This window comes from Strix aluco, chromosome 25 (assembly GCF_031877795.1).
Source record: "Strix aluco isolate bStrAlu1 chromosome 25, bStrAlu1.hap1, whole genome shotgun sequence".
Lineage (NCBI taxonomy): Eukaryota > Metazoa > Chordata > Aves > Strigiformes > Strigidae > Strix > Strix aluco.
The window spans coordinates 8,848,553-8,876,458 of NC_133955.1; the positions used below are offsets into that span (position 1 = coordinate 8,848,553).

Consider the following 27,906-nt stretch of genomic DNA (forward strand, 5'->3'; position numbering starts at 1 on the left):
TGATAAATAGGGAAAAGGCCCAGTTTGCTCCAGCTGGACTCAGAGCTAGGATCAGCGCTACAGCCCAGCGGACTCAACTCTGGAAGCAAGAAACTCTCTGGAACTACTGTAAGTATTTCATTTACTTCTCTGAATGCTCTGGGATTATAAATTGTTGCTCTAGCCATAAATCAACTTGCCATGTGAAAATATTTCAGGCATTGGGCTTCTTTCTTCTTCTTCCTTTATTTTTAATTTCTTTTTAAATGGCTGACTAAATGAAAATAGAAAACATGCACTTTCCAATTTGGTATCCTACTGCCAAGAATTCGTTTCAACAGTATTTCATTTGACATAGAGAGTGAAGTAAAACAACTTAAAATAAATTATTTGTTTCCCTTCCCCAAAGTATCTGGAAAACTGTAAGTTTCAAACAACCTCTAACCTCTTATTTTACAGTGTATAAAAATGGTACCTTTGAAATAATTATTCATGGGCTAAAAATTCCAAAGGAAGATTTCAAGATAATTGCAATACAGTCCACTCGTGAAATAAGCCAATTCCTGTTATGGGTATTATATGACAATGAAGGAACACTTTTAATGAGAAGGGGGATTTCTTCAAACAGCAGCTTTGGGGAGCTTCTTGGCATGTTAAAACCAGGAGAAACAGATAAAACCTTAATAATGCATATAAGCTGCATATAGGATCAATCAAGTGATCCTACAACTTCCCCTGCAAAATCATTCTTTAATTACAGTAATCAGTGATTACTGAATTGCTTAAGTGAAACTGAATATATCACCTGGTATTGCACACAGTTGCCACTGATTGTGCTCACTTAATTTTTTTTTCAGCTTTTAGTTTAAATTTCACAAATTAAAAAATGCTTCCCAGAAGAAAAAAAAGTACAGCGGTTAACACTGAGATTGAAATGTGCTATCTAGTTCCACTACATGATCTTTAACATGCCACAAGGTGTGTTAAATAAATGTTGAAGACCTTTAGCTTGAGTTCCTAAAATTCCCTGTAAACAAGAAATTTCCCTGTGACTCAACTGTCAAAATATTTATGATAGCAGTTAAAAGTGCTGTCAATACACACCTCTTAAAGAGCTCCCTGGAGCCTCTTGTACAAGAAGGATGTTTTGCATCTTAATAAATTTGACAATATAAGTTGATGATACATTACTTTATGATATGGTACTTTATAGCAATAAAAATGATAACAATATCTTTCACCATAAATAACAATAAATAGATGTACAGCATGTGTTCTAGTCTGAATGTGTACATTCTGTTAAGTGACTAGTTTGTGATTCAACTTTTATCAATTAACGGCTTTTTTTTCCCTTTAATGTCTTCCATCTTTGATAAATTGGAAAGTCTTTCAGTTAGGACTAATAATTGAACGTTACTGCATTTCTGTATTAGATGGATAACCGACCCCTTGAATCAACACACATTTCAGTTCATATTGAATGTTATTAGTTCAGAAGACTGATTACTGTCAAAACTAAGCCTGTAAAAGTGCAACATTTTTCAATGTGCTTAAGCAACCAAGAGTCTAGGTCACATCTTCTTCTGAAAAAAAAAAATATTAAAATGTCCCACTTTTAGAGGCTTTTAAAATTAAAAACAAACACAGCCACCACCTGCAGTGATCAGGATTTCACACATGAAAATACCCAGGAGAAATAGCACCTCAGGAGTAACTGAAAAGAATGAAAAGCAGGGAACAGCATGTGCCTTTATGCAGATGACATTTTCTTTCAGGTCTGACTAAGGACTAAAGACTTTCATCCTAACTGTGTTACTGCTTGTGATTCTATGAAAAAAGTTATTAAAAAATTTACCTTCCTTTGTTTTCAGTTATTTCCATTTTTTAGGCTAAAGACCTTTATGCATTATCTCTGGGAATTTTTTTTTTGCTTCCTTTTTAAAGCACACATACACAAACTGTGTGGCTATGTTTTGAGTACAGAGAAAAGAGAAAAATGGGCACAAAATATTTTTTGGGTTGGGTTTGGGAATACCATGACTACAACTGCCCCAAACACCCAAGGCTCTTAACTCCAATCTTATTTCAACCTTGTCCAAGTTACTATGTTTTGAAAATTAGAATTGGGCATGTGTGCTACATCCTGTCAAGGATACCACAGCTTCACAGTGGGTAGCTAAGCTTTGTGTGCATGCAGAATTTAGTTGCCCGTGTGGCCAAGAGTTAATGAATGTATGTGTGGTCTGAAGAAGTGTCCTTTAGGTCATGGTTCACTCCCATGAGGTGTGAGAGATTAGGGATGGCTACTGAACTTTTGAGAGACCAGCATATAATGCATCAGGAAATTTCAGTGACTCCTAAAGTTTGGAGGAGGCTTCCCTACTGCTGACTGACTCGTATATAAAGGGTGAGGCAAAGGTTGTAACACATGACTGTGATAGTCACTCTTACAAATAACCAAAAATTTCCTGTCCTAGAAAATTAAGTTGTTGAGAAATTAAAGAAATTAGGTTCCTTATATTTTCTGCTTTAAAAATCCCAATGCTATTTTATATCTGAAGAACAAGCTTGTTAACACTAAATGCTCAAGTGTCAGAAAATTAAACAGTTAACATTCATGCACAGGCATGATCATTAAGTCTCATTTCAAGACAGTATAGGATTCCTCAAATAACTGCTGGTTTTACTACTAATACTGTTGTAACATTCTCTTAATTTAAGAATTTCAATTTACAAAGTCTCATTCTAAGCTGGGAATTCTGTGGTTGCAACTGATAACTTTTATTAGCCATAAAAATCAGTAAGAAAGACTAAATCCTCAAATCCATTCTCATACAATACCTAGTTGAGGAAACTTTGCCTAATGAAAGTCTGATTCCAAGATTTAGAATGTTTAATCAACTGACCACCTTGCATTTGATACTTCATACTCCCATTATAATATTTTTGTCAGACTGGACCAGTGTAATTTTATTTTAGCTTCTATTCTTTTATTATTTTTATTTAAAGAAACTACTGGAATCCAGAAACACATTTCTTCAGCAAATACACATTTTTGGGGAAAAATGTAGACTTTGCCCAGGCCAAATTGATCTAACTGATAAGGACCTCATGATTCAGTGAGTCATTTCTCTCTCAAACAAATATTTACTAGCAGAGATAACAAAAAAAAAAAATCAGCATTCCAGCGTCACTGCATCTTTTCACCTTCTGCTGACAACATAAGAGAAAGTATTCAGTTCCAAAGATACATCCAGTTTTGGGGGAAGGGATGCATGTCTTTCAAGATGTGACTTCAGTACAGACTCCCTGAAATGACAGATTCATTTTCTCAGCTGTAGCTAGGTACAGGTATTGCACAAAACCCAAAATGCAAGTCTTTCAAGGAAGATCTTTAAACCATATTTGCTGTAAATTCTGCAAGAGGCATAGACAGAGAATCCCATTGCACCCATAGGAGTTTGATTTGCTACACTTTCCAAATCCTTACTTGCCTCTTTCATCTTTTCTGTCCTACCCGTCTGCCTGGGGAAAGCCTATGAACAGTTCACTGGCAAATTGTCTTGTAAAGTCCTTAATTGGTGAGCATCAGATACAACATACTTTTAACCAGTGCCACTCTTACACTTTCCACAGATGCAGAGGGACAAGGAAAATATTTCCTACATACTTCTCTAGTGGCTACTCCATTACCACCCAATTGCTAAACAATACCAGAGATTGTCTACGCATGCACGTAAACGCAAACCCAGCCTGTGCTAGTGTCCAGATCGGCGGGTTTTTTTTCTAAAACTCCTTTAAGAATTTTTAGAACACACTTCTTCAGAACATCTCTATAAAGTCAAATTACTGAAAAATAAGGTAAGTTTTGAAGTCAAAGCACAATAGCTATTCCTCACCAACTGTGTCACTGCGAGCTCTCAGCACACTTTGTCACGATGAACGTCAAAGCAGCCAACCAGGAGTTCAGGCTCCTTCAATGATCAAGGGACAGGACAGGGAAAAGCTCTCTAGAGGGCAATACATCCTATACGAAATTATTTTTTTCTCTCTTCACAGGGTGCTTTGTACTCTTAAAGGAATATAGGCTCTTGAATTTGTAACCTAATGTAAATTAGGCAGTGAGGCAAAGATGACTTCTACTGCATAAAAGAATATTTACATGGGGAAGAAGAGAGATTCTCTGCTGGCCTTTCCAGGCTATTTTCCTGTATTTACTTACTTCAAATTTGCATAAAAAGTGAATGAAACAAATTCAGTAAAAGCCCTTTTTTGTGCAGAAACAGAGCATCCACCACATCCACCTTAGTGCAGACGCCCTAACTCATTCTGAAAGCAAGTTTTTTCTATCCAGTGAAGCTCCTTTTAATCTCTTCCTGAACTAAAGAATTTACCAATGATTAGTGTGATTTCCCCCACATTGTTTTGTGTAAAATTCGGAGCAAAACAGTTCTAAATATAACTTGGTAATTTAGGAATGAACTTTATCCTGAATCCATACTATTAGGACAATCAAATGTTTTGCAACCTCATTGAAAGTATTATGTGACTTCACACACACCTTTTTATGATCTGCAACCTGCTCCATATTCTGGAATTTCCTGGTTTTAGCTCTGTAGCTAAACCTACCCAGCAATTCTTTCTCCTATGTTTCTCTTATTTTTCCATTTCTCTAGGTTGCCTTCTTAAAAGTCTATCACATAGCAAAGTGAATGAAACAGTGCAGCTGGGAGCAGAATATGGCAAATACATTTGTCACTGTACCTGATGGCTACTGTCTTCCTGAGCCCATACAGTATTATGGTGAGTAAAGCAAAATTTTTTTATTATGAAAAAGCACTATAGTAAAATGAACATCTGTGGGAATTCCCATTATTTTCTTCATTTTAGTTTATCTTTACAAGCTCTTAGAAGTGACACATTTGACTATCAAGCCCATACTGAAAGTGTATTGAAATATATTAGCACGTGCTGATACAGATTTTTGTACGCAGTGTCATTATGCTGACTGATCATTTCATATAAACATTACTGGTGCTGTCTCCCTTTGACTTCCCTGAAGAAGATAGAGGTTTTATTACAGTATTCCAGATACATTATAAATAGACATTGGTTATTCTATATCTTATATAATTGCAATAACTAATTTGATTCTGGATGACTAAAAGCAGGACCCAAAGCCCATTAAAAAGACCTCCAAACTGCTTAAACCCCCCCCAACTTTCCAGTTTGTTTTTACAGAGATTTGAACAATCCCAAAGGAAGAATGAAATATGATGCATGTTGCACAAGCTTTCTTCAGTACAGCTGTGTACATTCAAGGGGGGGTGTATAAAATTAAAACTCCACAGACAGAGAGGCAGGAAGAAGCTCTCTTCATAATTCTGTACCTTTTTTTGCTTTATTTTGCAAAAATAAAATTTCATAAGTATAAAGGATTATATGTGGAAAAATCCTAAATAAAACAAGCCTCTGCTTTTTACTCTACTGAATTTCAACTTTAAGACTCTGGCCACAGTAATTTTTACCACTCTATAATTTCTGGACCATCTTTCTCAGACTCTGATTGTGCAATGTTTTCAAAACTATGCCTGAAATATGTATCAATAACACTTTACTCATTAACGAATTCACTTATGGGAAAATATTCTTGGTAATGTGGATTAATAAACTAATAAAAACAATCCTTAAGTGTAAAATCTAAAGGTAGCTATATTATCAGTTGTCAAGTAATGTTCAATTACGTAGTAACAAGAATCCAGTGGCACCCATATGACATTTGCCCAAACTGTTACCAAGACATTTTTACTATATCTGAGATTTTACTTAAAAACGTTACAGGTAGCACATTTAAAAAGTATGTGTCAGACCGCCCTTCTGAAAATATGTTCCTCTAACATTTATGACTAAATATTTAGTCTATAAACCATTTTAAAACTTTCAAGTAGCTGACGTTGAGATATTCTTCAGGTTTTTATTTCATTTTCAATTTTTTCTGTATCTAGATGTTTTACCAGAGCACATCAACTATCAGCTGCAAGACACTGATTTTCAGACTGCACCTTACTGCCAATACTCAACAGTTCAAATTCCCCCTCCAGCATTACAGTCACAGCCTTCTCAGTCCCAATTCAGCACATACGGCCTGGACTCTCAGTACAGTGATGGGCAGTATATCATCAGCAGCTGTGAGTTAAGCAAACCCCCTTTCATGGCTCCCCACATTGATGACAGTGGGTACCAAGGATTAAAACGGCCGAGATTAAACCACTCTTCTCTGAGACTGAAGGGACAGGAGGAGCTGTGTGTTGTGTGCGGTGACAAGGCCTCGGGCTATCACTACAATGCGCTTACCTGCGAAGGCTGCAAAGGTAAGAGAACAGTGGCCCCGCATTGCTCAACGTAGTGTTCCACATCTGTGATTTAAGCAAGCAGATTTCATTATTTTTTGACATTTCTACAGAGGATTTTAATTTATCTAAGAAACGCTTCACCTAAAACGCTTACTCCAGATTCGCATTTCTATAACATTTTTTGAAGAAATGCTTTCACAGTGTGTATTCAATACGAGCATTTCATGCATCTAATTTTTGTGCTGATTATTCACTAGAATAGTGTCTGTTTAAGCAGGTGCTGATTTCCTCATGACCCTTTATTATAGATTTACTTCAGTGTTATTAATTTTACTTATTATTAAAGAAAAACAATAATTACTTGCTACCGACATTTTAACTTCCTATATGGGAGCTGTCTTGATCAGGTAAGGAAAACAGTGATTAATATTAGTCAGAAAGAACAAGACATAAATGTCATTGAAAAGCAAATTTAAAATCAAGGTGGTGTTTCCATTGTAAAAAAACCAAACAAAACCCCCCAAAAGACACGTTAATTCCTTAAGTCATTATGAAATAAAGCTCCTTAGATTCCTTCAGTCATAACCTGGTCCTTGTCTGTAGGCTTCTTTCGACGTAGCATAACCAAAAATGCAGTATATCGATGCAAGAATGGTGGTCATTGTGAAATGGACATGTACATGCGAAGGAAGTGTCAGGAATGCCGCTTGAAGAAGTGTAAAGCTGTGGGAATGCTAGCAGAATGTAAGTGCTCCCTCCATGCGGGCTACTTCACTAATCAACTCAGATAAAACCTTTTCCAAAGTCAATCCCTTCTCCTCATTAGAGATAAATGGTGTTGCTCTAAACTTCATTTTGCTGTAGGAAAATTTAACTTTGGAGTCTGTAGCACCTGTACCACCTTCATCTGCAGAAACCACGCATGCTTGGGAATATCTCCTGAAGTTAAGAGGACTGCTGTTCAGAGACATTACAAGGAAAAAAAGAAACTACTAACAAGAGATAGCTAAATATCCTGAACCATGACAGGACAGCAGTAAGCATATCAGATGTGCTTTTGTGTTTGGAAAAAAAATATTAAAAACTGCACAACAGTTTTTCATGAAAAATTCTCATGCTTGTACGTCACAGAGCCACAAGCAAGATAACATAAGGCGGCCTTTGGTGGATATGGAAACACATTGCCATATTCTCTAGGAAACGTAGTTCCTTATAGGTGATGGCTCCTGTGATGCAAGACCATGCAATCTATAACAATAAAAGTGATTATTTCAAATTGTAATTATTTGAAAAGATACATATTGATACACACATCCATGCCTCACAGGTTTGCTGACTGAAGTACAGTGCAAGTCAAAGCGACTCAGGAAGAATTTCAAACAGAAGAGCGGCTTTCTTTGCAACATAAAGCTGGAAGATGAGGGACTGAATAGTAAGCATGTATCATCTACAACAAGATCTGGAAAAGTGGGCTATTTTTCTATTTAAAATACCTCTTTTTATAATTTATTTTCACCCCAAGTCATTCTCACTTAATTGGTTTATTTTTTTAACAGATCCCAGAGAAAATGGAACTTACTCCAGGGGAACATCAGCTTCTCGACCACATTGTAGCAGCACACCAAAAATACACAATTCCCCTTGAGGAAGCAAAGAAGTTTGTACGTATACAGAACAATTGGCTCGCATTGCTAAGTAGTTATTATCCTAAGCACTGTATCTTGGTTATGTCAGATGTCTAAACACTCTTTCATGCAGCTACAAGAAACTGCAAGTCCTGAGGAAAGTTTTCTCCGTCTCTCTGAGACAGCAGTTGTCCACGTACAAGTGTTGGTGGATTTCACGAAAAGACTTCCAGGTAAGTTTCTGCCTTTGGGAAATATGACAGAACAGCATGACTTTTTTTTAAGATGCAGAAACCATAGTGATGGCATGAACCCAAGAAAAATAGAGGCTTTAAGAAAACTCTCATTCAACTGACTATTTTTTCTTCCAACTCTAATGATCAGGGTTACCATTTACTTGTCATGAGGACAAGTTAGAAGCATTCACTTTGAAAGCTTGCTATGATTGGATTTCTTTCCCATTTCTGACATTGAGTAGAGACATTTTCTGAAAGTATATGGACTTCAGAATACCATCTTGAGTGAATTACTATTTCAACACATTCTCTGAAATCCAGTTCAGCCTGCAATTTATCATAATCATCAAAGAAAAAAACAGATGTTCCTTCAAAGGAAAAAGCAGCACAGAAGGGACTAACCAGGTGCTCCTATTCATATCTTCCTCTAATAAAGAACAAGGGAGCATGCAATTAAATTCACTGCATTTCAATGTAAAGTTGACAAAATAACATTGGACAGGGAGGGTGATAATTTTTTCATTACTCTTTAAGTTGTAAAACTTATTGACAAAAGTCAACCAACATGTCTAAAGCAATATTTGATGTAATTTAGCACTACTGTGGAACAGATCTGAAAGAATGGATGAGCTGTTTGTTTTCCTATGTTACATATCCTGCTTTTATCAGGATTAAGAAAAGAATCAGTAAAGCTCCTTTGCTCTTGAATTGTAAGTGCAGATAACAAAAGATGAACACAATTTTAAAAAAGATCAGATATCAATGAAAAAGGAGAATATCCAGTCACTAAGCAATATAGCAAATTTATAAGGAATTAGGCCACATGACATAAATCAGATATTAGGAAGAAATTTTCGATAAAGTCTTGCTTCGTCCCAAAATTTTTACTTGTATCTTCCCGTGAATCTTCTAACATCGGACACTGACAACTGCACAACTGCGAGAAAGATCCCAGTAGTCTTTGGTACATTGATCTTTTAACTATGGCTCCTTCTTTCCAGTAAAGGTATTTCTTAAAAAAATCATTTTATCAATTCATGTTAGGGGCTTAAAGGCAGCCACAGCCTTCCTTGATTCTTAACATGTATCTTTCTGTGCAGGATTTGAAAGCTTAGCTAGTGAAGATCAGATTGCGCTGCTAAAAGGGTCGACAGTTGAGGCAATGTTTTTGCGTTCAGCCCAAATATATAACCAAAGAATTAGTGAATGCCAGCCATCAACAAGTGAAAGTAAGTTTGACTAACAAGCTTTCTATTAACACCAGTAGGAGGTTCTGCCATTTTGAAACAACTTCTCTTTATTTTAATTCACTTTAATCTCAAATCATTTCCTGTTCAAGCATACTGGTACTTAGAATAGTACTGGGAATGCCTATGTACCTTCAACAGGCATTTAAAAAAAACCATAAAATTAATTTGATCTCTGTTTTCCTCTCATTAGCTCCAAACAAAGAGCAACATTTTTGAGTGTTTACAGAAATTGTGGGGTGGATGAATAATATTAGCTATATTAATGACATATGATATATTGTGTCAAATTTAACACAAGAGACTTTGACCAACAATAATGCAACCAATGAACTTGGTGCTGAATGCCAAAAAGAGCAATTTTTTCTACCTGCATGGATCTGGGAAAAATTCACACATTTTCAGGTATATATCAACAAAGCAGATGCAAACAAATATTTAAAGTCACAGTAAGCTTGGCTGGGAACTGTCATCTGCTTTGTTCCAGGTCACGCAAGACTTTCTGATCATGAGACATGTTGTCACATTCAAAACCTTGATAAAAACATTTATTCCATGGAAACGTCTCACAATGAAGAGAGTCCAACTTCCACTACTACCACAGGTAATAGAGGTCTCAGAATCAAAATACCTGGGAATCTTTTGCTTTGCTGGCCCTGTTCTTCATCACACCGAGCAACACTGTCTGTGTGGCCATGGCTCGGTCTCACCTCTCCTCTTCCTCTCCCATCCCTCGAGCTGCTTTGCTGCATGTGGTGGCATCAGCTCCTTAGGGAAGGAAGCGGTGGTGTTCACCTTTGCTTATATCCTAGGCCAAGGCCTCGAGCCACAGAGGCAACCCCAGCTCCACAGCACAACTGCCGCACAACGTCAGGAATTAACGCTTTTCACGGGGTTTGCCATTTCATGCAATGGAACAGCCTGGAGCCCTAAGAAGATCAGGACAAAGATGATTTGTAATAGCAGTGCCAGATTCTGCACTGAAATAACGTTCTGATTGTTTTATTTCATTTTCAAGGTATAACCGAGGAGTTTATTACCGCACTGTTTTACTTCTACAGAAGCATGGGGGAACTGAAGGTGACCGAGACCGAGTACGCGCTGCTGGTAGCAACAACGGTGTTTTTTTCAGGTAATCGGGGCGGGGGGCCCGGGGGGGGGGGGGGGACGCGGCGCCAGCCCTCACGCTTTACCGCCGCTTTTCCCTCGCCCCGGGCGCTGCCCGCCGCGCCCTCAGCTGCGGCCCCGCGCACTGACCGCTCTCCCGCCGCGCTCCCGCAGACCGCCCGCTCCTGAGGAACAAGCGGCACGTGGAAGAGCTGCAGGAGCCGCTCCTGGGCATCCTCTACAAGTACTCCAAGATCCACCACCCCGAGGACCCCCAGCACTTCGCCCGCCTCATCGGCCGCCTGACGGAGCTGCGCACCCTCAACCACAGCCACGCCGAGGTGCTGGTGACGTGGCGCACCAAGGACCCGGGGCTGACCCCGCTGCTCTGCGGCCTCTGGGACCTGCACTAGGCCGCGGCCCGCGCGCCCTCCGCCCCGCGGCCCCGCTTCCGCCGCGCGCTCCCGCTTCCCGCCTTTTTGTCCTCCCTCAGCAGCCGGCGGGCGCGGGGCGTTACTGCGCCCGTTACCGGGCGTCGGCTCTGAGACCCGCCCCTTTCCTCCGAGGCCATGGAAAAAGAAAAACCATTTAAGTTGTTCGTGCCGCCGCGCCTGAGCGGTGGCCAGGTGTCTGCAGTCAAGCCCCAGGCGAGCGCTCGGGCAACGGGGCTGTGCCAGGTAAAGGTGCTGCCGCCTGCCCGCGCTGTGTGGCGGTGGGGGCGGCGGCGGAGGAGCGGGCGGCGGGCCGAGAGCGGCAGAGGAGCGCGGAGGAGCGTGGAGGCGGGCGGAGGCGGGGAGCGGTCCGGCGGGTACCCCCAGGCGAGGCCCCTGAGCTGCCGTCCTGGGAAGCACGCGCAGACCAATGCGTAAAGTGTGTGCGCTGAACTCATTTCTCTGCAAACGGTTAAGATTGGTGTTGGGGGGCAACGTCCTAAGTTTTAATTTCAAAGACTTTTACTTTTTTCTACCAAAACCGAAGAGAATCATCTTCTCGAGCATCTGCTGTGTATTTTATCTGTACCCCACCCATAATCAATACGTGCTTGCTGTGGGTAATTCAGAACAGTAAGTGGGAAGTACACCACTCGCACAGCCTTACTGGCTTTGATTTACTGGTCGCACCAGATCACGTGTGCAGTGGAAATATTCTGTCGCTATGCTCACATATGTGAATTCAACAAGGTATTTTTTCACGTTGAGGCTCCTTATGAAATAGGTGTAGATTCAAATGTGATATTCTGACAGGAGATGAGTTACACTATTTACAAGACAAATTTCTGTGACTTATTTTAAAACACCTTGTAAAATGAAATTTTCATTCTAAAACAAGCAGATGTGTTTTAGAAGTACTCTTGGGAATAAAGCAATAAATAAATATCAAGTACTGGACTTGAAAAATAATTTTGCTTAATGAGTCCTCTACCATGCAGCTGTGTACAGGCATGTAATAGCTAATAAGTTCTTGTTGTCAAAAACTTCCACTTTGGCCACAATGTAGTCTATAAAGCAAACTGCAAAAGACCAACAGCTTGAAAAGCCACTGTGAAGGAAGAAGCAAGCAAGAGTTCCAAAACCATTGCCAGTGCCTTGCGCTTTGAAAACTGTAGGTAGTTGATTTGTTAATGGAAAAGTCTATTTTCACATGAGGTGTACTTTTTTTCTGGGTTTTATAATCCTTGTTTACAAATTACCCATAAGAAACTGATTTTTAAATTTGTGCAGGGTTTTAACAAATGCCCAGATGATGATTTTAATTTGCCGTTTGTAATGATGAGTACACCGAAACATGGTGAAATCACTGATCCAGGTAAGACTAAAGTGAGCATTTACCTTGCACAGTCTTTAAAATTTTTTTAATATTGTCGACATTTTTCACGAGTAGTTTAATAATTTCATAGCTGTCACACTGTTAAATACAGTTCCGTTGTTATTTTTTTAGAAATACATTGATCAAAATCTCTTCATATTTCAGATGCGATTTCACAGCAAGTAAAACTTTGCTCTGAGGTAGATGAAGAGGTCAGCTAAGTATAAACTCTGCATATCTAATTTCTTAGGGCCTCTTAATTTGTTCCTAAAACAGTGCCTAAAGCACTATTCAGAAGATGCTTCAGGGCTAAAGGAAGCAGTCAAAGGGGAATAATAATTTTCTCTCTCCTGTTTAAAGCTGAATTACATAGAGGATGTATTTGTGATTCAGTGAACATGCCTGGAGATAAACCTTTAAATATTAAGGGCGTTTCCAAGTTTTTGGTTTTTTTTAAAGTGCCTGGGGAGTCTTGGAGTTTTAATCAGAACAAGATTTAGGCACTTAAATATCTTTGTGAAACTGGTTCTGAATAGTTTGTTGAAAGGCAGAAGGACTGAAGTCAGAGTATTCTTTGGAAAATTGAAGCAGATTATCCCAATCGCCTTGTCTGGCTTTATTTTATCTATAATATAAACAATGAATTTAGTAGAGTGGTTTCCTCAAGCGTTTGATTCTTCTCATAGCGTCTTTACCAATGCTCTCCTGCTTTAGTATAACTCAGTAAAGCTTCCCAGATACAACATGCTGTTTGCTGCAACAACATGGAACATATTTCTTGCAGTCCTCCTAATGGTTTTCATATCCCTGAGGACTAAACTTCTTTTAGCCCTAGCAGCTATTAAAGTACAGTCAGGACTGTAATAATATGATGCAGCCAAAACAAGGATAGCATTAGGTGACATCATACTAGAACTGCAGAACTGCCCGGTGGTCTGCTGTACTACTCTTACCTGCCTAAACCACTGAGCAAGCGCTGCTTGTACAGCACTTTAAAGATGTTCTAAGAGCACAAGGCTTGTTTGTTTTTTCTTCCTGCTTTGTGTATGAGTTAACTGCAAAAACATATCTCAGGTAGATTTGGACAAGATCTCTGAAGCTGCTTTTACTTAACTCAGCAGTATCTGTCAGAGTATGGAGGGAAATGGTGTGAAGAACCTAATAGAAGGAATCTTGGATCTACTGATAAATCTAGCAAAACTTTTACAGACTTTTGGTGGAGCGCAGTTATTTATATCTTTAAGACTTATCTTTTTAGCAGTGTCACTATATCTGAAGGCAGTGGGGTGTTTTTCACTTGTGTTTGTGTCTCTTGTTCCCTAATGTCTTGTTGATACAGGCAGAGTGGATGCACAAAGATTTAAATGTTGGTTCCTGATCATAGATAAGCTTGTGTCACCATCTGTGGAAAAAAATTACTCTTGTGATATTTCTAAGAGATAAATATGTATCTAAACCATTATTAATTAAATAGCATTTGAGATTAAATTGTGAAACCTGTTTTAATAGAATATAGAAACAATGAATGAATTGTATTCAAAACTCTACAAAGAGGCTGAGAAGATCAAGCGGTGGAAACTAACTGTAGAATCAGAACTAAAGCAGAAAGAAAGAAAACTGCAAGAAAATAGGAAGATTATTGAAGCACAGCGTAAAGCCATTCAAGAATTGCAGGCCAGTATTGTGCAATATACATTCAATATGTGAAGTAAAGAGAAATTTTTTCCTGATTTAGTATGAAAATATTATTCATACAATTAAATATTTAAAAAATGTTGCAGAGAGTAAAGAAATTTTGAACTGTTAATGTGATGACTTCAAAGAAGCCATTTGCCTAGATACCAATTGACCTATGGTTCTATTGTTGTTAAAGGAAAAAGTAACATTTTGAGGTTTAAAAACGTTTTTCCTCTTTTTAACAATGCGCATTCCACCTTTGTATTATTTACGTGTACATCCTACCATGGGTATGCAGAAACCTGTTCAAGACTGAGTAAGTTTTTATCCTCCTGGTATGTGTAAAGCACGCTCATGCATATTTCTGTATTCAACACATACAGGAAGTAGTGCACTCTGCTTTATCCCAGTTTCTTACCTTGCTGCTAGTGATGGGCAACTTTATGACTGAAATACACGTTTTAATCAATTTATTGGTCCTTTTTTTTGTTGTTTGTTTGCATTGGCTTTGATAATCTGAGTCATCTTTGATTGTTTGACTTTTGCCTTGAGAAAATGGTATTCTGAGAAGGGGTGTGCACCTGCAGTGTGTGAATGTATGTATGAGTAACATACCTGTAAGTGTTTCAGTTGCTGGTAAATTATTGTTTATTATTATGTCTTCCATGCAAACTGCAACAACAGGTGGCTCAGCATGTAATATCGGATAAAATGGATTTCTGTCTTCTGATGCAGAAAATTATTTCTTCATGTGAGATTTAAGAAGTAAAAGTGTATTTCTAGTATCTTTTTTAATAACAATCTGTTTTTGTATGTCTTCCCTATGAAATTAGTTTGAAAATGAAAAACTCAGTTTAAAACTGGAAGATGAGATATGTGAAAATAAAGATCTCTTAAAAGAGTGAGTAATACAGACATATATTTTTGTGAAAATAGTTTTTATGCTGAGAACTGTGTTGGTATGGGAAGTTACACATGCTGTTAAATTGTAAAGGTCATCAGGGTATTTACATTGTTACTACTTAGGTATGCAAAGTACCATGCATTCCTGTGACAACATCTTAGGGTATTTTTTCCCTCTTTTAGAAACGGCGCTTCAAGGCATCTGTGTAATCTGCTCAAGGAAACCTGTACTCACTTCACAGAGAAGTCCACCAAATGTAAATACTATTTAAATTTTGATACCTTGAGTATAATAAGACATGTGAGATGACACTTCATGCCTGTGTTTAGGCAGTAGAACCCACTCTACTTACCTTTCCCAGCTCTCTTTAACAAATTTCCAGAGTTGGTGTTAGCCTGTTTGGAGCAGTTACAGGGGGGGAAAAAGGTCCAAACCCCAAGACACTATGAGTAGCTAACATTCTTCTCACTAAAGTGACCAAACCAAGACACCTAGATAACAAAGTTTAAATCCTTGAGGTCTTAAAGTATGTTCTTGACTTGGGATTTTATTCTGTATGAAATTCAGAATTGTTATTACAATCTTTTAAATTTTACTAGCTTGATCCTGGATACTTAAGAAGTGTCTGTTTCTTTTTAGCTTTGTTTCTACAAACATCTGTGTATAGATATACTGTATTTCTTTAATAGCTGTTTTTCTTATTGTTCTCTTCTAGAATTGTTTCCTTAAGGAAAAATACTATCAGTTACAAAAATGAAAGAAAAAGAAAAAGATGGAGATGGAGTATTATTACAATTTATAATGACAGTTCTGTGATCATGGGTATCTGCTGATGGGAAGAAATTCAGTGCTAAACCTTATATTACAGTTTTTCAAACACATTTTTGATACATTAATATTCAACAACATTAACACTGTCAAAATTAGTATAGTTATATAAATTGATCCAGAATTACACTATTCACAGAAAAAGAGAGATAGGGAAGGAAATTTGCTTGCTTAATTTTTCAATGGAATATATATTTTCTCCAGATTATATAACTTTTGGCACTCTGTTTTGTAATGATTTTTTTTTTTTTTAAATAAGAAGAGAGACTATAATTCCTTTTTTAATTCATTATGCTGTTTAAACATAATGGGTTGGACAGCTGGCATTCTTTTTCAGAAGGAAAACTTTATGGTATGTTCTTACTTTGATAGATGAACACGAAAAAGAAGAAACAAGACAACTATACATGGAACTTAATAACAACGTTGAAGTAAGTGACGTAGCTTGTTAAAAGGCTCAAATGTGATCCGAGTTACATGGCTGTGTTGAATTTTCTGAGTTACATGCATATCATAGAGTTCTAGAATGGCTTGGGTGGGAAGGGACCTTAAAGATCATCCAGTCCCACGCCCTGCCCCGGGCAGGGACACCTTCCACTAGCCCAGGTTGCCCAAAGCCCCGTCCAACCTAGCCTTGAACCCTTCCAGGGAGGGGGCAGCCACAGCTTCTCTGGGCAACCTGTGCCAGGGCCTCACCACCCTCACAGGGAACAATTTCTGCCTTAGAGCTGATCTAAATCTCCCCTCTGTCAGTTTAAAACCATTACTCCTTGTCCTATCCCTGCTCCCCCTGATGAAGAGTCCCTCCCCCCTTTCCTGTAGGCCCTTTCAGTCCTGGGAGGCCACTCTAAGGTCTTCCCGGAGCCTTCTCTTCTCCAGCTGAACCCCCCCAACTCTCTCAGCCTGTCCTCACAGGGGGGTGCTCCAGCCCCCCGAGCATCTTTGTGGCCTCCTCTGGCCCCGCTCGAGCAGGTCTGTGTCCTGCTGCTGTTGGTGCCCCTAGAGCTGGACCCAGCACTGCAGAGGGGTTATATGAAATAAGAAGTATAAGGTGTGAATATTTCTTGACTTAAAGAGGGGTTTTGCCTTTTTAATTTGATAAAGATGTGCAGTCTTGCCAAATAAATTAATTAATCATATTTTTGTTGTTAATTATTCCAGTGTGGAACATAAGACCCTAGTATATTTATAATAGAGAAATGTGAGACATCATTGTTTGGCAGTGATGAACTTGATATTAAGTGGAGTCAGAGAGTACATGGTTAAACATTAATTACAGGTTGTTGTAGCAACTAAGGAAAGCACAACAACTCCTCCATTGTGTTAGGGATCTACCAACATGGACCAGTAAAAATATTTCATCCTTGAAATTGTTTAGATCTTGAGTACAGAAATTTTTAAACTTCCAACTTTGAGTAATTATAATGTTCATATGTTTGTGCTCTGAATTTTTTTTTAACAAAATTTCTCCTACAAATATGAACGAGCTTGTAACACTGTTTGTTTACAAACCATAAACAATTCTTCGTTACTGAAAGTGTATGAATGTATATATTGAATTTTATTTTTAGAGAATGATAATGTCATTTGAAGAGCTTCGTGTGCAAGCAGAGAACACCAGATTGGAAATGTGTTTCAAATGTGAGAATACTGTTTATTGTGTTTATGCTTCAGGCTTAACAATTTTGTACTTGATGGGTTTTATTGCATGCAGTTTCAGGCTAGAAAGATCTGAGTGCTAGAATGGTGAACAGTTAACACTGTGACAGTCTGGACCCTCTTTTATTCATGCTGCCTGCTTTTAAATGCATGGGTCCTCTTATTGCTTTTCCACTGGGTCAGATTTGGAACTTTATTTTTCAAATAGTCACTCAAAGTCTAGGTTTTGTCTATGAAGTACAGTCTAGGGATCACTACTTATTTTATGTAGTTGGTTTATTTAACTGATAATGCACTAGTGTGTAATTACAGAAATTTTAATTAAATACTTGCTTTATTTACAATGTGACTTTCATTTTTACACTTGCATTTCTGTTAGTTTCTTATAACAAACTATTAAGTAATACATGGAATAATGGACGAATTCTGTGGAAAGTTGGTGCAAAGGTTATTTTGTCTCATTAGAAAATAATTTCAAACATGACCTCAACAATTGCTCTTTATGGAACAAATTGTACAGCTGTACAATTATAAGCAATCTTAAACTGGAAATTGTATTTTACTTGGTGTATATTTTAGCTAGTATATTAACTACGGATGTTACTATATCTTAAAAGTAAAAGAAGAAGCAGAAAAATTAGACAAGTTTGAAAAAGAATGCAAACTGGAAGTCAGTATGAAGGAAAACCAGGTTTGCTCCGTTTTACAATCTAATATGTACAGCTTTATTTTTGAAAGAAATCTTGCAGTTTCTTTAATATTTGAACTCTAATTTGCTTTTGTGACTTACTGATACATAAAATGAAAATACTTATTTTAAAAAGTGCTCAGTTGTTTGTAAAATATTTGTATTTTGGAAGGATGGAAGTTAATATTGCAAATGACCTTTCAGTGGTGTGTTCCTTCTGTGTTGCTTATTTGGAATAAAATGTGAACTAGGTTGCTGTATCAGAACAGGACATCTTAGTGACAGGATTTAAAAGCACCATGTAAACATTGAATACTCTTTCTGTTCTCTATACATACTTGCCTTTATAAAGTGACTTGTGCAGAAGCATAAAATTAGCAAAGCAGTCATCTCCTCATAGTTAAGAAAGGTATAGTTCATATCTGGGGAGAGAGAAGGTGGGAAGAAGGATTAGAATGCATAACAGACCACAGGCTGTTTAGGAGTTTAGGAATCCTAAGATTAGAGTAGCTTTTTTGTAGTGCTGATGAGGTAACCATGATGGAAGACTGATTAAGTTGAAGAAATTAATTATTATGAGAATTTTTAGTTTGTAAGCAGGACTATGAGAAGCTGAGCATCCATCTTTATCTGGGTAGGTCAAGAGTTGTTTTTTCTGAGGATGGGTGTGACATTGCAAAGGGGCAAGCAGTGTTTATGGGTATCAGTAAAAAGGACAAAAATAACAGCTAGAGCTGCATTTAAATCAGATTCTGCTAACTTTAGTGATGTCCCAGTATCTTTAGTCTGTTGGAATTCATGTTTTGATTTTGAACTGAAGAGATTTTTCATCCAGAGTAATATGACTTGATCAATATTTGGCTAAGACCAACCACTTCATTTAACTCGAATGACAGCAGTATGTATGCTAATCATACATGGTGCACAAATGAAAATGAGAATCTGTCCTTTTTTCTAGACTTCATTATGATATTATTTTAATTTTGTTAGATTTCAGTTCTTACCATACAGAGTGATGAAAAAGATGATATAATAAGAGACATCAAGGCTCAGCTGCAGGAATCCAAAAATAAGATTGCTGACTTAGTAGAAGCAAAAAGTAAGAGTTCTCTCTGCTATGTTAAAATGTAGTTGGTTATAGAAATACAGAAAACAGGATCATGATAATTTTACCCAGTTACTTGTCAGCAGCAGAATTTTGGGGCCTTGCAGGCCATATTTTTGTTTGGAACAGAAGCTGCTGATGGGGGATCAGGACTGGTAGGCTAATCTGCTTATGTATAAAATCTAGGCCCTTATTTCATAACAAGGGTTTTCTCTTTAGGCTTAGGCTACACCCTGTTTTTGTACTGACATAACAGCTTTGTTGCGAGGGATTTTAATTTACTCTTCAATAAACTAGTGTGAACATGCTGTACTACTGTAAAGGTGCCACATACCCTGTCATTCCTTCTCTGTAATAGAAGTAATTTTTACCAGGACACTGTATAACCCTGCCCCTATTCTGGAGATTTTTCCTTTTCAGTTGGCCTTGTACAGTAAACATGGCACAGTAATAGGTAGAAGTATTTTTCCTGGTTACTGGATTGATCTGTTTGAAATCAAGTTAGTGAAGGGTCTTTAAAGTATAATATTTGTTCATAGTAGCCCTTGTTCTGTGTTCAACAAGACCTATTTTCATACTTTTGCCAAATAACCCCCCAAAATGTTACAGCTTTTAAATGGAATCTGATTTGCAAATAGGCAAATGATTGACTGGGATTGGAAGTATAACTATTTATGAAGGGTTCTTTTTCAAGGGCGAGTCAAGCAGTGAGGGCTTTTGAAGATCACAAGGGGAAAATACATCGCTTGAGTTTTGCAGACTTACAGTCAGGTGCCACTGAGGAAACTTACGTTTCAGAACTTGATTTTCAGCATTTTTAAGCCATTTATATTACAAAATATTTATAGTATTTGATGCAAGTACCTTTGTTCTTTAGAACTGAGGCAATTTTTAGCCTTCTCTTCCCTGGGGAGTGGGGAGGCAGGTTTTAGTATTGTTTTTATGCCATATACATGTAAGTGGCTGCATTTTGTTAAATTCCATAAATATATGTAATTTTACATTTTGGTTGCTGTTACTTAAGTTGTATAAATATCTTGGAGGCTTTTTCCTTAACAATGACATAAATACATTATGTAACTTGATTAAGTTGTAGGAATGTATTTATCAGTTAAATAGAAATGCAAACATTTTTTAGTAAATATCCTACTTTTCTTAAATGTAAGCATGTATCTTTTTGCTTAGGACATGAAGGAGAAATGTTAAAGGAATCCCAGATCAATCAAGAACATTTGAGGGCAGAACTGGAAGAGGCCAAAGCTTCATTGCAAAAAACAGAGGTATAGCTTTCTTATGGTTTTCCGGTATGAATACGTTAAACAAGTAATTGCATAAATAATTACCGATACTTTAGATATGAAACAATTGTGGTTGTTTCTTGCAAAACATGTTTAGAAATATATAATTTTTTTGAAGGTTACTCAAAAGAGCTTAGAAAACGAATTGCAGACTGCAGTGAAAGCATTAATTCAGGTCACTGGAGAAAAAGAAGCACAGGTGGAAGAATGTAAAAAAACTAAGGCTTTGCATGCATCCCTGATAGAGGAGTTTGAGACTTCTATTTCCAATTTCAAAAGCATGCTGCAAAAAGAGCAAAATAGGTAAATTAAACAGTTTGAATTCAAAGAATGATCTTATAGATAGTATATTAGATTACTGAGCTGCTGGGAATAAAACCTAAACTTCGTATGTGATCTGGTGTAATTACATTTTTTTGTAATCACTAATAACTTTTTTTTCTAAAGTCCTTCACCTGTCTGGTTATTTTAATTATTAGCACCTGAAGACAGTTATGCTGTTTGGTTTTATGTGGATGCAGCTCTTAACTAACAGAGCGGTAATCTAGACAGTTCTTTATTAATGGAACATTTAGTGAGGAAAATATTCTTCTGTATGTGATAATAGTACTGTTTAATCCTGATGCCTATTATTAATGTATTTCAGGTTTTCTGTAGTTTTAAAAATTGTGTATTTGTCAAAGAACCTAATAGCAACTAAAATCAACCTTCCTAAAAATGAGAACAGATCAATAAAGATGTATTTTAATTCATTACCACAACTGAGTTTTTCAAGAAACAGTGATTTTTGGGTATGTGGCATTAAGACGTTTTCTAAGTAGTTGCAGTTTATGACAAATCCAAGAACAAAGGGATATGAAGCTGAAATTTGTTTCTTTGACACAGTGGTCTAAATGCAGAGAATTTAATGTAATTTTTTTCAGTTGTGCTGGTTGATTCTGGCCTATAAGAAAGCAAATTCCCCCCCCCCCCAACTTTCATAATTCTATTTTTAAGAAATACGGACTTATATATGTATATATTTGTTTACTTTTATGTCTGCTGTTCCAAAGTTGTAAAAGTGAAATCTGATACATGTTGCAGGCAGATATATCATCTGCCTGTTGAAAGGCAAATGTTCTTAAAATCCTTGTGATAAGACTTTGTCTTATTGCCCTTTAAGTTTCAAATGCACTGCTTTGTACTATACAGGGGTTTTTTTATTACCATTTTTTTAGATTGGAGAAATATGAAGATGAGTCAAAGCAACTTACCTTGGAGCTCAGAAATAAGTCTGCTGAACTGGGTAAGATTTGTAGAAAGAAAGAAAATGAGCTAGGTAGTAATAAAAATGTTTTCTGTTGTTTTCTGAAAATGGACTGTCCTTAGTGCTTGGAAAAATGGTTTTACAGAACCCTGTACCTGTCAGGAATGCTTACATGTATTTTTACTCATCTGACTCCCTTTTCTTTGGTAGTTGTTGCAGCTGGCAACAGTCTAACAGCAGACCTCCAGTAGTAAGACCATATATACATGGATTCTCCTGGAAGGCATTCTGGTTTCTCTGCACTCTCCCAGTTAAGACTGGTAGCACTGCAGACCTGTTGGAGAGGTAGTGTTAGACCGCTGAACAGTAGATTCCAGGAATGACTTCTGTAGCTTGTAGCACAGACAAAATACTTGCATTAAGCTTTCCTGCAGACCACTCTCCCCATGTTGGGTGTAGAATGACACTGACAGTGGTTAGCTTTAAATATTTCTTTGATATCCTGTGATTTCTAAATATGCGCTTCTTAGCCTGAAGAGTAAGAGATCTTCTTTAGCCCAGTGTGCAGCGTATGTCTCTAGTCCTGATACAATAGATGAGAAATATAATTTGATGTCCTTGTGTGTATTGAGGGCATCTAAAGTGTTGAAAAGTTAACTGCTAATGCTTGTCTAGAACAAGGTGAGATTTGACCTGTGAGAATTCCAGAGCAAAAATGAGTTTGGTGTCCAGTACTTGCAAAAAATACCAGTAATGTGAATGTGAACATAGAAAACATTTTGAAGTTACTAATAAGTGGTTTCCTTTTTCAGCATATCCATGTGAATATTTTCCAGATATTTTTCTGGAAAAATACAGATGCATCAGTACTTGGAGATTACTCCATTCTTACAGTCCACAGTTTATTTGAAGCCATAATTGTGGAAAACATAATAGGCTCTGAAATTTACTTAGGAGGAATGATTAGTTTCCATTCAGATATCTATTTGCTAATGTCTTTTTGAATAATTTCAACTCTACATTTAGATTAAATCATAATTCATCTTTACAATTTCTGAACTTAATCCAAGAAGTTTTGAAAATTGGGTACTGCAAAGGGATAAATGCTTTATACTGCCTGCTAAATATATAAAATTATTTCTGATCAATTAACTTTACATGTGCTGTAGAAGAGATGACTAAACTAAAATGTGACAAAGAAATGCAACTTGAAGAACTGTCAGAAACACTGGTAAATGTTCATTTTATTAGTCTCATGGCATTTACTTTTCATATGAAGTCTCTCTTGCTTTCTACGTATCTTAAATGCCATATAAAAACACTGTCTAAGCTGCTTTAATGTTGCTACTAAACTCCCTTACCTGTCTTTTAGACTATTTCAGTGTTTTCTTTGAAGGATTTGATTCTTTCCACTGTTTTTCTTTTGTTCTGCTTTGTTTTGGTTTTCTTGTCAAGATTTCTGGTCATTTCCTTCTTCATTCACACCTATTCAAGTACCACTCCCTCTAGACATAAAGATTCCCCTTTTTTAGTTATGCCTAGTACCCATTCTTTCCTCATTCTGAACCTTTCTGAAAAATACTTCTTTTTTTTTTTTTTTTTTTTGGTGATGAACCTTAGCACAAACCTTGTGAGCACCACGCATGTGACATTTAAGGCTAAGAGATCAAGTACTTTTTGACAATAAAGATAATTCCTTGAGTGGCTAGGGTTCTTCATAATAATCTTCTAAAAATTAAGCCTTGTAAAGGCTGACCTCATTTTGGTGTTTAAAGGATAATCAAGCTTCTGACACCACCCAGAACGGGCAGTGGAATTTGTGGAAAGGTTATGTGTGACAAAATGAAGAAACTAATAAGTAATTTCATAAGTTCCATAGGTGTATTCACAAATCTGTTCTGACTATTATGCTGTTTGTGGGGTGTTAGCTATGGTGAGGTGTCCTCCATACTGCAGTGTTTAGTATCCAGAAAGCGTTACGTAATGGGCTGATACATGTCCCTTTTCAGAGCGTGCAGAAAGGTCTTTTGGGTTATAACACCCTGTTCCATGTATTCCCATTATACTGCTTGTTCTTTCTTACTTATAGGGAAGTTTCCTGAGTTAATTTGCTCAGGTCTCTGTGAACCCTACAGATCTGTGACACAGGCCCATTTTCTGTTACAGAAGTCTGAGCTATATGAAGTACACTTTTAATACAGGATTATTTTAGTTATGATCTTGTATTTACAAGTCTAACAAGAAACTGCATCAGCTAAAGTAAGATAGTGTGAAACCAGGTTTGCATTTTACCATGTATGTTTGTTCCTTCTATACTGTGCATTGAGTTTCCTGAATTGAGTTTCACTGATGTTCTTAAACAGGGAAAAGTTGAAGGACTTCTAGTGAAGAAGAAAGATCTTGAGGCTACTGTAGAAAATCTGCAGGAGAGAGAAAAAGAAATGAAAAATGTTCTCCAAATCAGAGAGGTCTGAATAAAGGGTGATAGTAACATGTTTTTATAAATAGTTGTTACACATTATCACTCTTACATAAGAACCTAAGAAATATCACCTAGTCAGAGCAGTGCTCCACCCAGCGCACGGCTCTGCTGTGACAGTGGCGGCAGGAGGTGCGATGCACCAGAGGGGCCTGGCTGTTCCCTACCGTGCCTTCCCCTTACGTTCCTGCAGTGGCTGCATTAAGGATGTTTGAGGACACATCCCTATCAGTTGCCTTTGCTGTCAGTTTATGGACTTGTAGGTGTGCACTTGTCTCTTCTGATTTTGAACCTCCTCATACCATTTGCCGCCTCCTGTGATGAGAAATTCCAGAAGTTCATTATGTGCTGTGCTTAAAAACTGATGCCTCTCTATCTCCCTCCTGCTCCCATGAACTGCCTGCCAGTGCCTGTGGTATCGCTGCGTCACCAGTTATTTGGAGGAAACAGTATCCAAAGCATTTACATATTATAAACTACATTACGTTACAAGGCTTGCCTTATCTTGTAATGGCACCAAATTTCTGAGGGAAGAGTTTTGCTTTGTGGTTTGGGATGTATCCAAAATATGTGCTTATTCTATCACATAGTACTGGAATTCTGTGATTTTTTTTGTTGGTTTGTTTTTAAATTTCTTATTATTTAGGTGAATGCAAAAGCTTATGATGTCTGAAGCAAATGTCTTTCTTTAAAATAATGTCCAAGGAGAGCTGATTTTGTCAGCGATTTTACAGAGTAGTTAGTTAGACTTACAATAGGGAACACATTTAGCACTTGTATCAGAGTTCAATATCTCACACTACTTCCACATCACACCAGAGAGATGTAAAGATACAGTCTGGCTAATTTATGGCATGTGTGTCATTTTGTTTCATCTTAAAGCTTTGTGTTGTCAGTTCATTTCTGATAGCTTTCATGACTTGTAGTTTACATAGGAATACCCAAAACACTTTTTCTTCTACAGGAAGAAATCCATGATTTGAAATTACAACTGACTAGTACAGCTGAAAAGGAACAAAATTATTTAAAACAGCTTGCGACCCTGAATACAGATCTTGAACGAGAGGCGTATGATCATTTTTGAAAATACAGTATTTAATTTTTTTTGTGTTACATAGAAGTTACTTTAATATACAATGAAATGATCTATGATTGTTTTCTAATGAAACTTTGAACCTATGCACACATTATAAGATCTGTTATATTTATAAACTACATTTTCTGTATTTGTATGTATGTATTTGTTCTGTATCTCTGTGACTTAGTTGGGTTAACATGAAGAGAAAGATTCTGAATTTATTAACCCTGCGTTGAGCTGGATATTGAACTACCTCATCTTCAACAACCATTATATTTATATAAATGTTGACTCTCATTTTCTTTCCTTCTGTCACCTGTTTGCATCACTGTAACTTTGCCGCAAAGCTTAAATTGTAGATACAGGCCTGAACTTTTTTCAGCATGAAGTAATATTTTGTAACAGATAAATTCAACTTAAAAGGAAATTTCAAAATGCATGTTCTTATCTCTCTTGACCATTTCTTTTAAATTAGGCTAAAGAATGAAGAACTAACAGTGTATATCAATAAGCTTTTATTAGAAAAGGAACAAATAGCACAAGAGAAAAGTGGTATGGCTACAGAACTCAAGAAACTGCAAGAAAATCATGAGGCAAGTTGTAAACTTCCAGCTGTTTTAAAAGAACAGTCAATTTAAAATACAAATCATATGGTAAACTGCAACATGACATGGTTCTGTAGAACTATTTTTTTGTGTTTAAAATACAAAGGGAGTGCAGTTACCCTTGTGAATCAGGCAGGTCAAGATACTGCTTAAGATGTCTTTGAGTTTTTTTAGGATGTCACTTAGAATTTTATTCATTTTACTTACATGGGTCTTTATTTAGAATAGTAGAAAAAAGGAAGAAAATACAAAGCAGCTAGTTCAAAACCTGGAAGAAGCAAATGGCCAGCTAAGGCAAGTAAAAACAAATATTAATGTACAATATTATTAAAGGAAGTAGACTCAATTCCTTCACAGTTAGTCTACATGTTGTGTTCATATGCTGCTTTCTGTGATTTTTAGATTAATGCTTTTTTTAGGCTACATAGCTAAACAGAAACTATTTAGTATTGATGTTGGCCATGTAGAAGCTTCTACAAATTAATGATACCTATTGGTAAAGGAATAATTTTTGCCGTAGCTTCCTATTGCATACAGAGAGCTATCCTGTTCTGCATTAACATCTTAGGTGTGAAGGAAATGAAAGCAGAAGTTAAAGGTTATGGTTTAAATGTGAAAAGGTGAAACTGGTTAAATGTTATTCTCTGAAGTAGTCTCTGTACTACCAACCCAGTAGACAGGCAGCCTTCTATGTTTCATAGATGCATTACGGTATTACAGACTAGAATATATTTCACTCACTGTAAGGGGAACATCTTTCCATATTTATAAAAAGTATGTACAGGTCAGACATTAACTTACCAGTCACTTTGCATCTTTTAAGAACGTTTTCATTGAACAGCTTATGAAGTTCTCATCAATATTAGTAGTTCTTTTTAGAAAATAAAGTATGGGTTTATTTAGCAGTAGTGAAAAGAAGTTAAAATTATTAAGTGAATATTTACTAATGCTTGTTAATTTGGCATTTAGAAATGAACTGGAGTCTTTGAAGGAGAAGATGGCAAAGAAAGGCGAAGAGATTAAAAGTAAACTGGATGAAAGAGAAGAAAATGTATGCCATAGGTGCTTTATCATGAAAATGTTTAACATAACCTGTAGGACAAAATCTAAATGTAAACCTTTTTTTTTTTTTCTGAAAATCTCTACCTTGGGATGTAATCTCTTACAGAGGCTTTCCTCTCTCAGTGCTGCTACCAACTGAGTCAACATATGTACACATGCTGAGCCCTTTTCTTTTAAAAGACAAGGGCTTTCACTGGGATGTTTACTCTTTCTTTACACGGAGGCTTAAAAGTCCAGATCTGTTAGATTTCAGGCAGAGAACCCCTTTTTTTAATTTCTGTATACCCACTTAGTGATGGATGGGGTATGGATTGGCTTTCAATATGTAATATGACTCTTAGTTTAAATATGTTCAAATATTTTTACTTTGTTACTGTAGTTTCAAAGTACACCTGTTTTTTTAACAACATAATGGATTTCAAAATTTTATTGTAAAAGTCAAAGACTTACAATTATAATTCCAGGCTAAGAGTATTGAAAATGAAATTTCAAGAAAGGAGAAGCAGTTGAAGATTCTAGAAAATAAGGTATGAATATTCATTTTTTCATGGACTGTAGAGAACTTCATGTAAGATTATTTTTTAACTTGCGAAGTTGCTATTTCTTTTTCTTTCTAAACTCTACAACCACTGCAGAACTGGTTCTCTGCTATTAATGTTGGTGATACTGGGCTAGCAAAATTCTTGTAGTACTTTATGGTTAAAACTTTAATCACTGTATCATGTTAGCATGTGTTTCCCACTGGAATTAATCAGACTTGTGCAAATGCATGTTTAAGAACGTTGGCAGTAATCCCTAACACAGTGAGTCATTTTTTAGGAGTTCACTAATTAATGCTTGAAATATCTCTTTTAGTTCAATAATGTAAAGAAACAGATGGAAAATAAAACCAAATGCATTGAAGAGTTGCAACAGGAGGTATGT

General features: G+C 36.9%; 2 protein-coding genes across 3 annotated transcripts in view; both read left to right on the forward strand.

Moving 5' to 3' along the window:
* LOC141934732 (bile acid receptor-like) lies at positions 1-11,927 on the forward strand. Of its 2 annotated transcripts, XR_012626413.1 has the most exons (12): positions 1-108; positions 4,656-4,782; positions 5,985-6,350; positions 6,936-7,076; positions 7,660-7,799; positions 7,889-7,993; positions 8,091-8,190; positions 9,294-9,422; positions 9,928-10,044; positions 10,459-10,572; positions 10,722-11,259; positions 11,337-11,927. XR_012626413.1 is itself a non-coding variant. In XM_074850407.1 (11 exons), the coding sequence occupies exons 2-11, from the start codon at positions 4,692-4,694 to the stop codon at positions 10,958-10,960; spliced, it is 1,542 nt and encodes a 513-aa protein (XP_074706508.1). In that variant the 5' UTR covers positions 1-108; positions 4,656-4,691; the 3' UTR covers positions 10,961-11,927. The 2 variants fall into 2 exon arrangements, 1 of the variants encoding a protein (XP_074706508.1); XM_074850407.1 differs by having other exon boundaries at positions 10,722-11,927.
* The window catches only part of SYCP1 (synaptonemal complex protein 1), a 23,820-nt gene continuing 7,030 nt past the window's right edge, over positions 11,117-27,906 (forward strand). Inside the window, exons 1-20 of the mRNA XM_074850408.1 lie at positions 11,117-11,224; positions 12,269-12,353; positions 12,519-12,565; positions 13,863-14,027; positions 14,864-14,931; positions 15,117-15,190; positions 16,135-16,193; positions 17,334-17,403; positions 18,039-18,112; positions 19,100-19,208; positions 20,400-20,494; positions 20,631-20,815; positions 21,730-21,797; positions 22,928-22,989; positions 25,202-25,305; positions 25,791-25,908; positions 26,144-26,214; positions 26,890-26,971; positions 27,447-27,509; positions 27,838-27,900. Of these exons, the coding sequence (XP_074706509.1) occupies positions 11,117-11,224; positions 12,269-12,353; positions 12,519-12,565; positions 13,863-14,027; positions 14,864-14,931; positions 15,117-15,190; positions 16,135-16,193; positions 17,334-17,403; positions 18,039-18,112; positions 19,100-19,208; positions 20,400-20,494; positions 20,631-20,815; positions 21,730-21,797; positions 22,928-22,989; positions 25,202-25,305; positions 25,791-25,908; positions 26,144-26,214; positions 26,890-26,971; positions 27,447-27,509; positions 27,838-27,900 (1,770 nt within the window). The remainder of the gene's footprint in view (positions 11,225-12,268; positions 12,354-12,518; positions 12,566-13,862; positions 14,028-14,863; positions 14,932-15,116; positions 15,191-16,134; positions 16,194-17,333; positions 17,404-18,038; positions 18,113-19,099; positions 19,209-20,399; positions 20,495-20,630; positions 20,816-21,729; positions 21,798-22,927; positions 22,990-25,201; positions 25,306-25,790; positions 25,909-26,143; positions 26,215-26,889; positions 26,972-27,446; positions 27,510-27,837; positions 27,901-27,906) is intronic.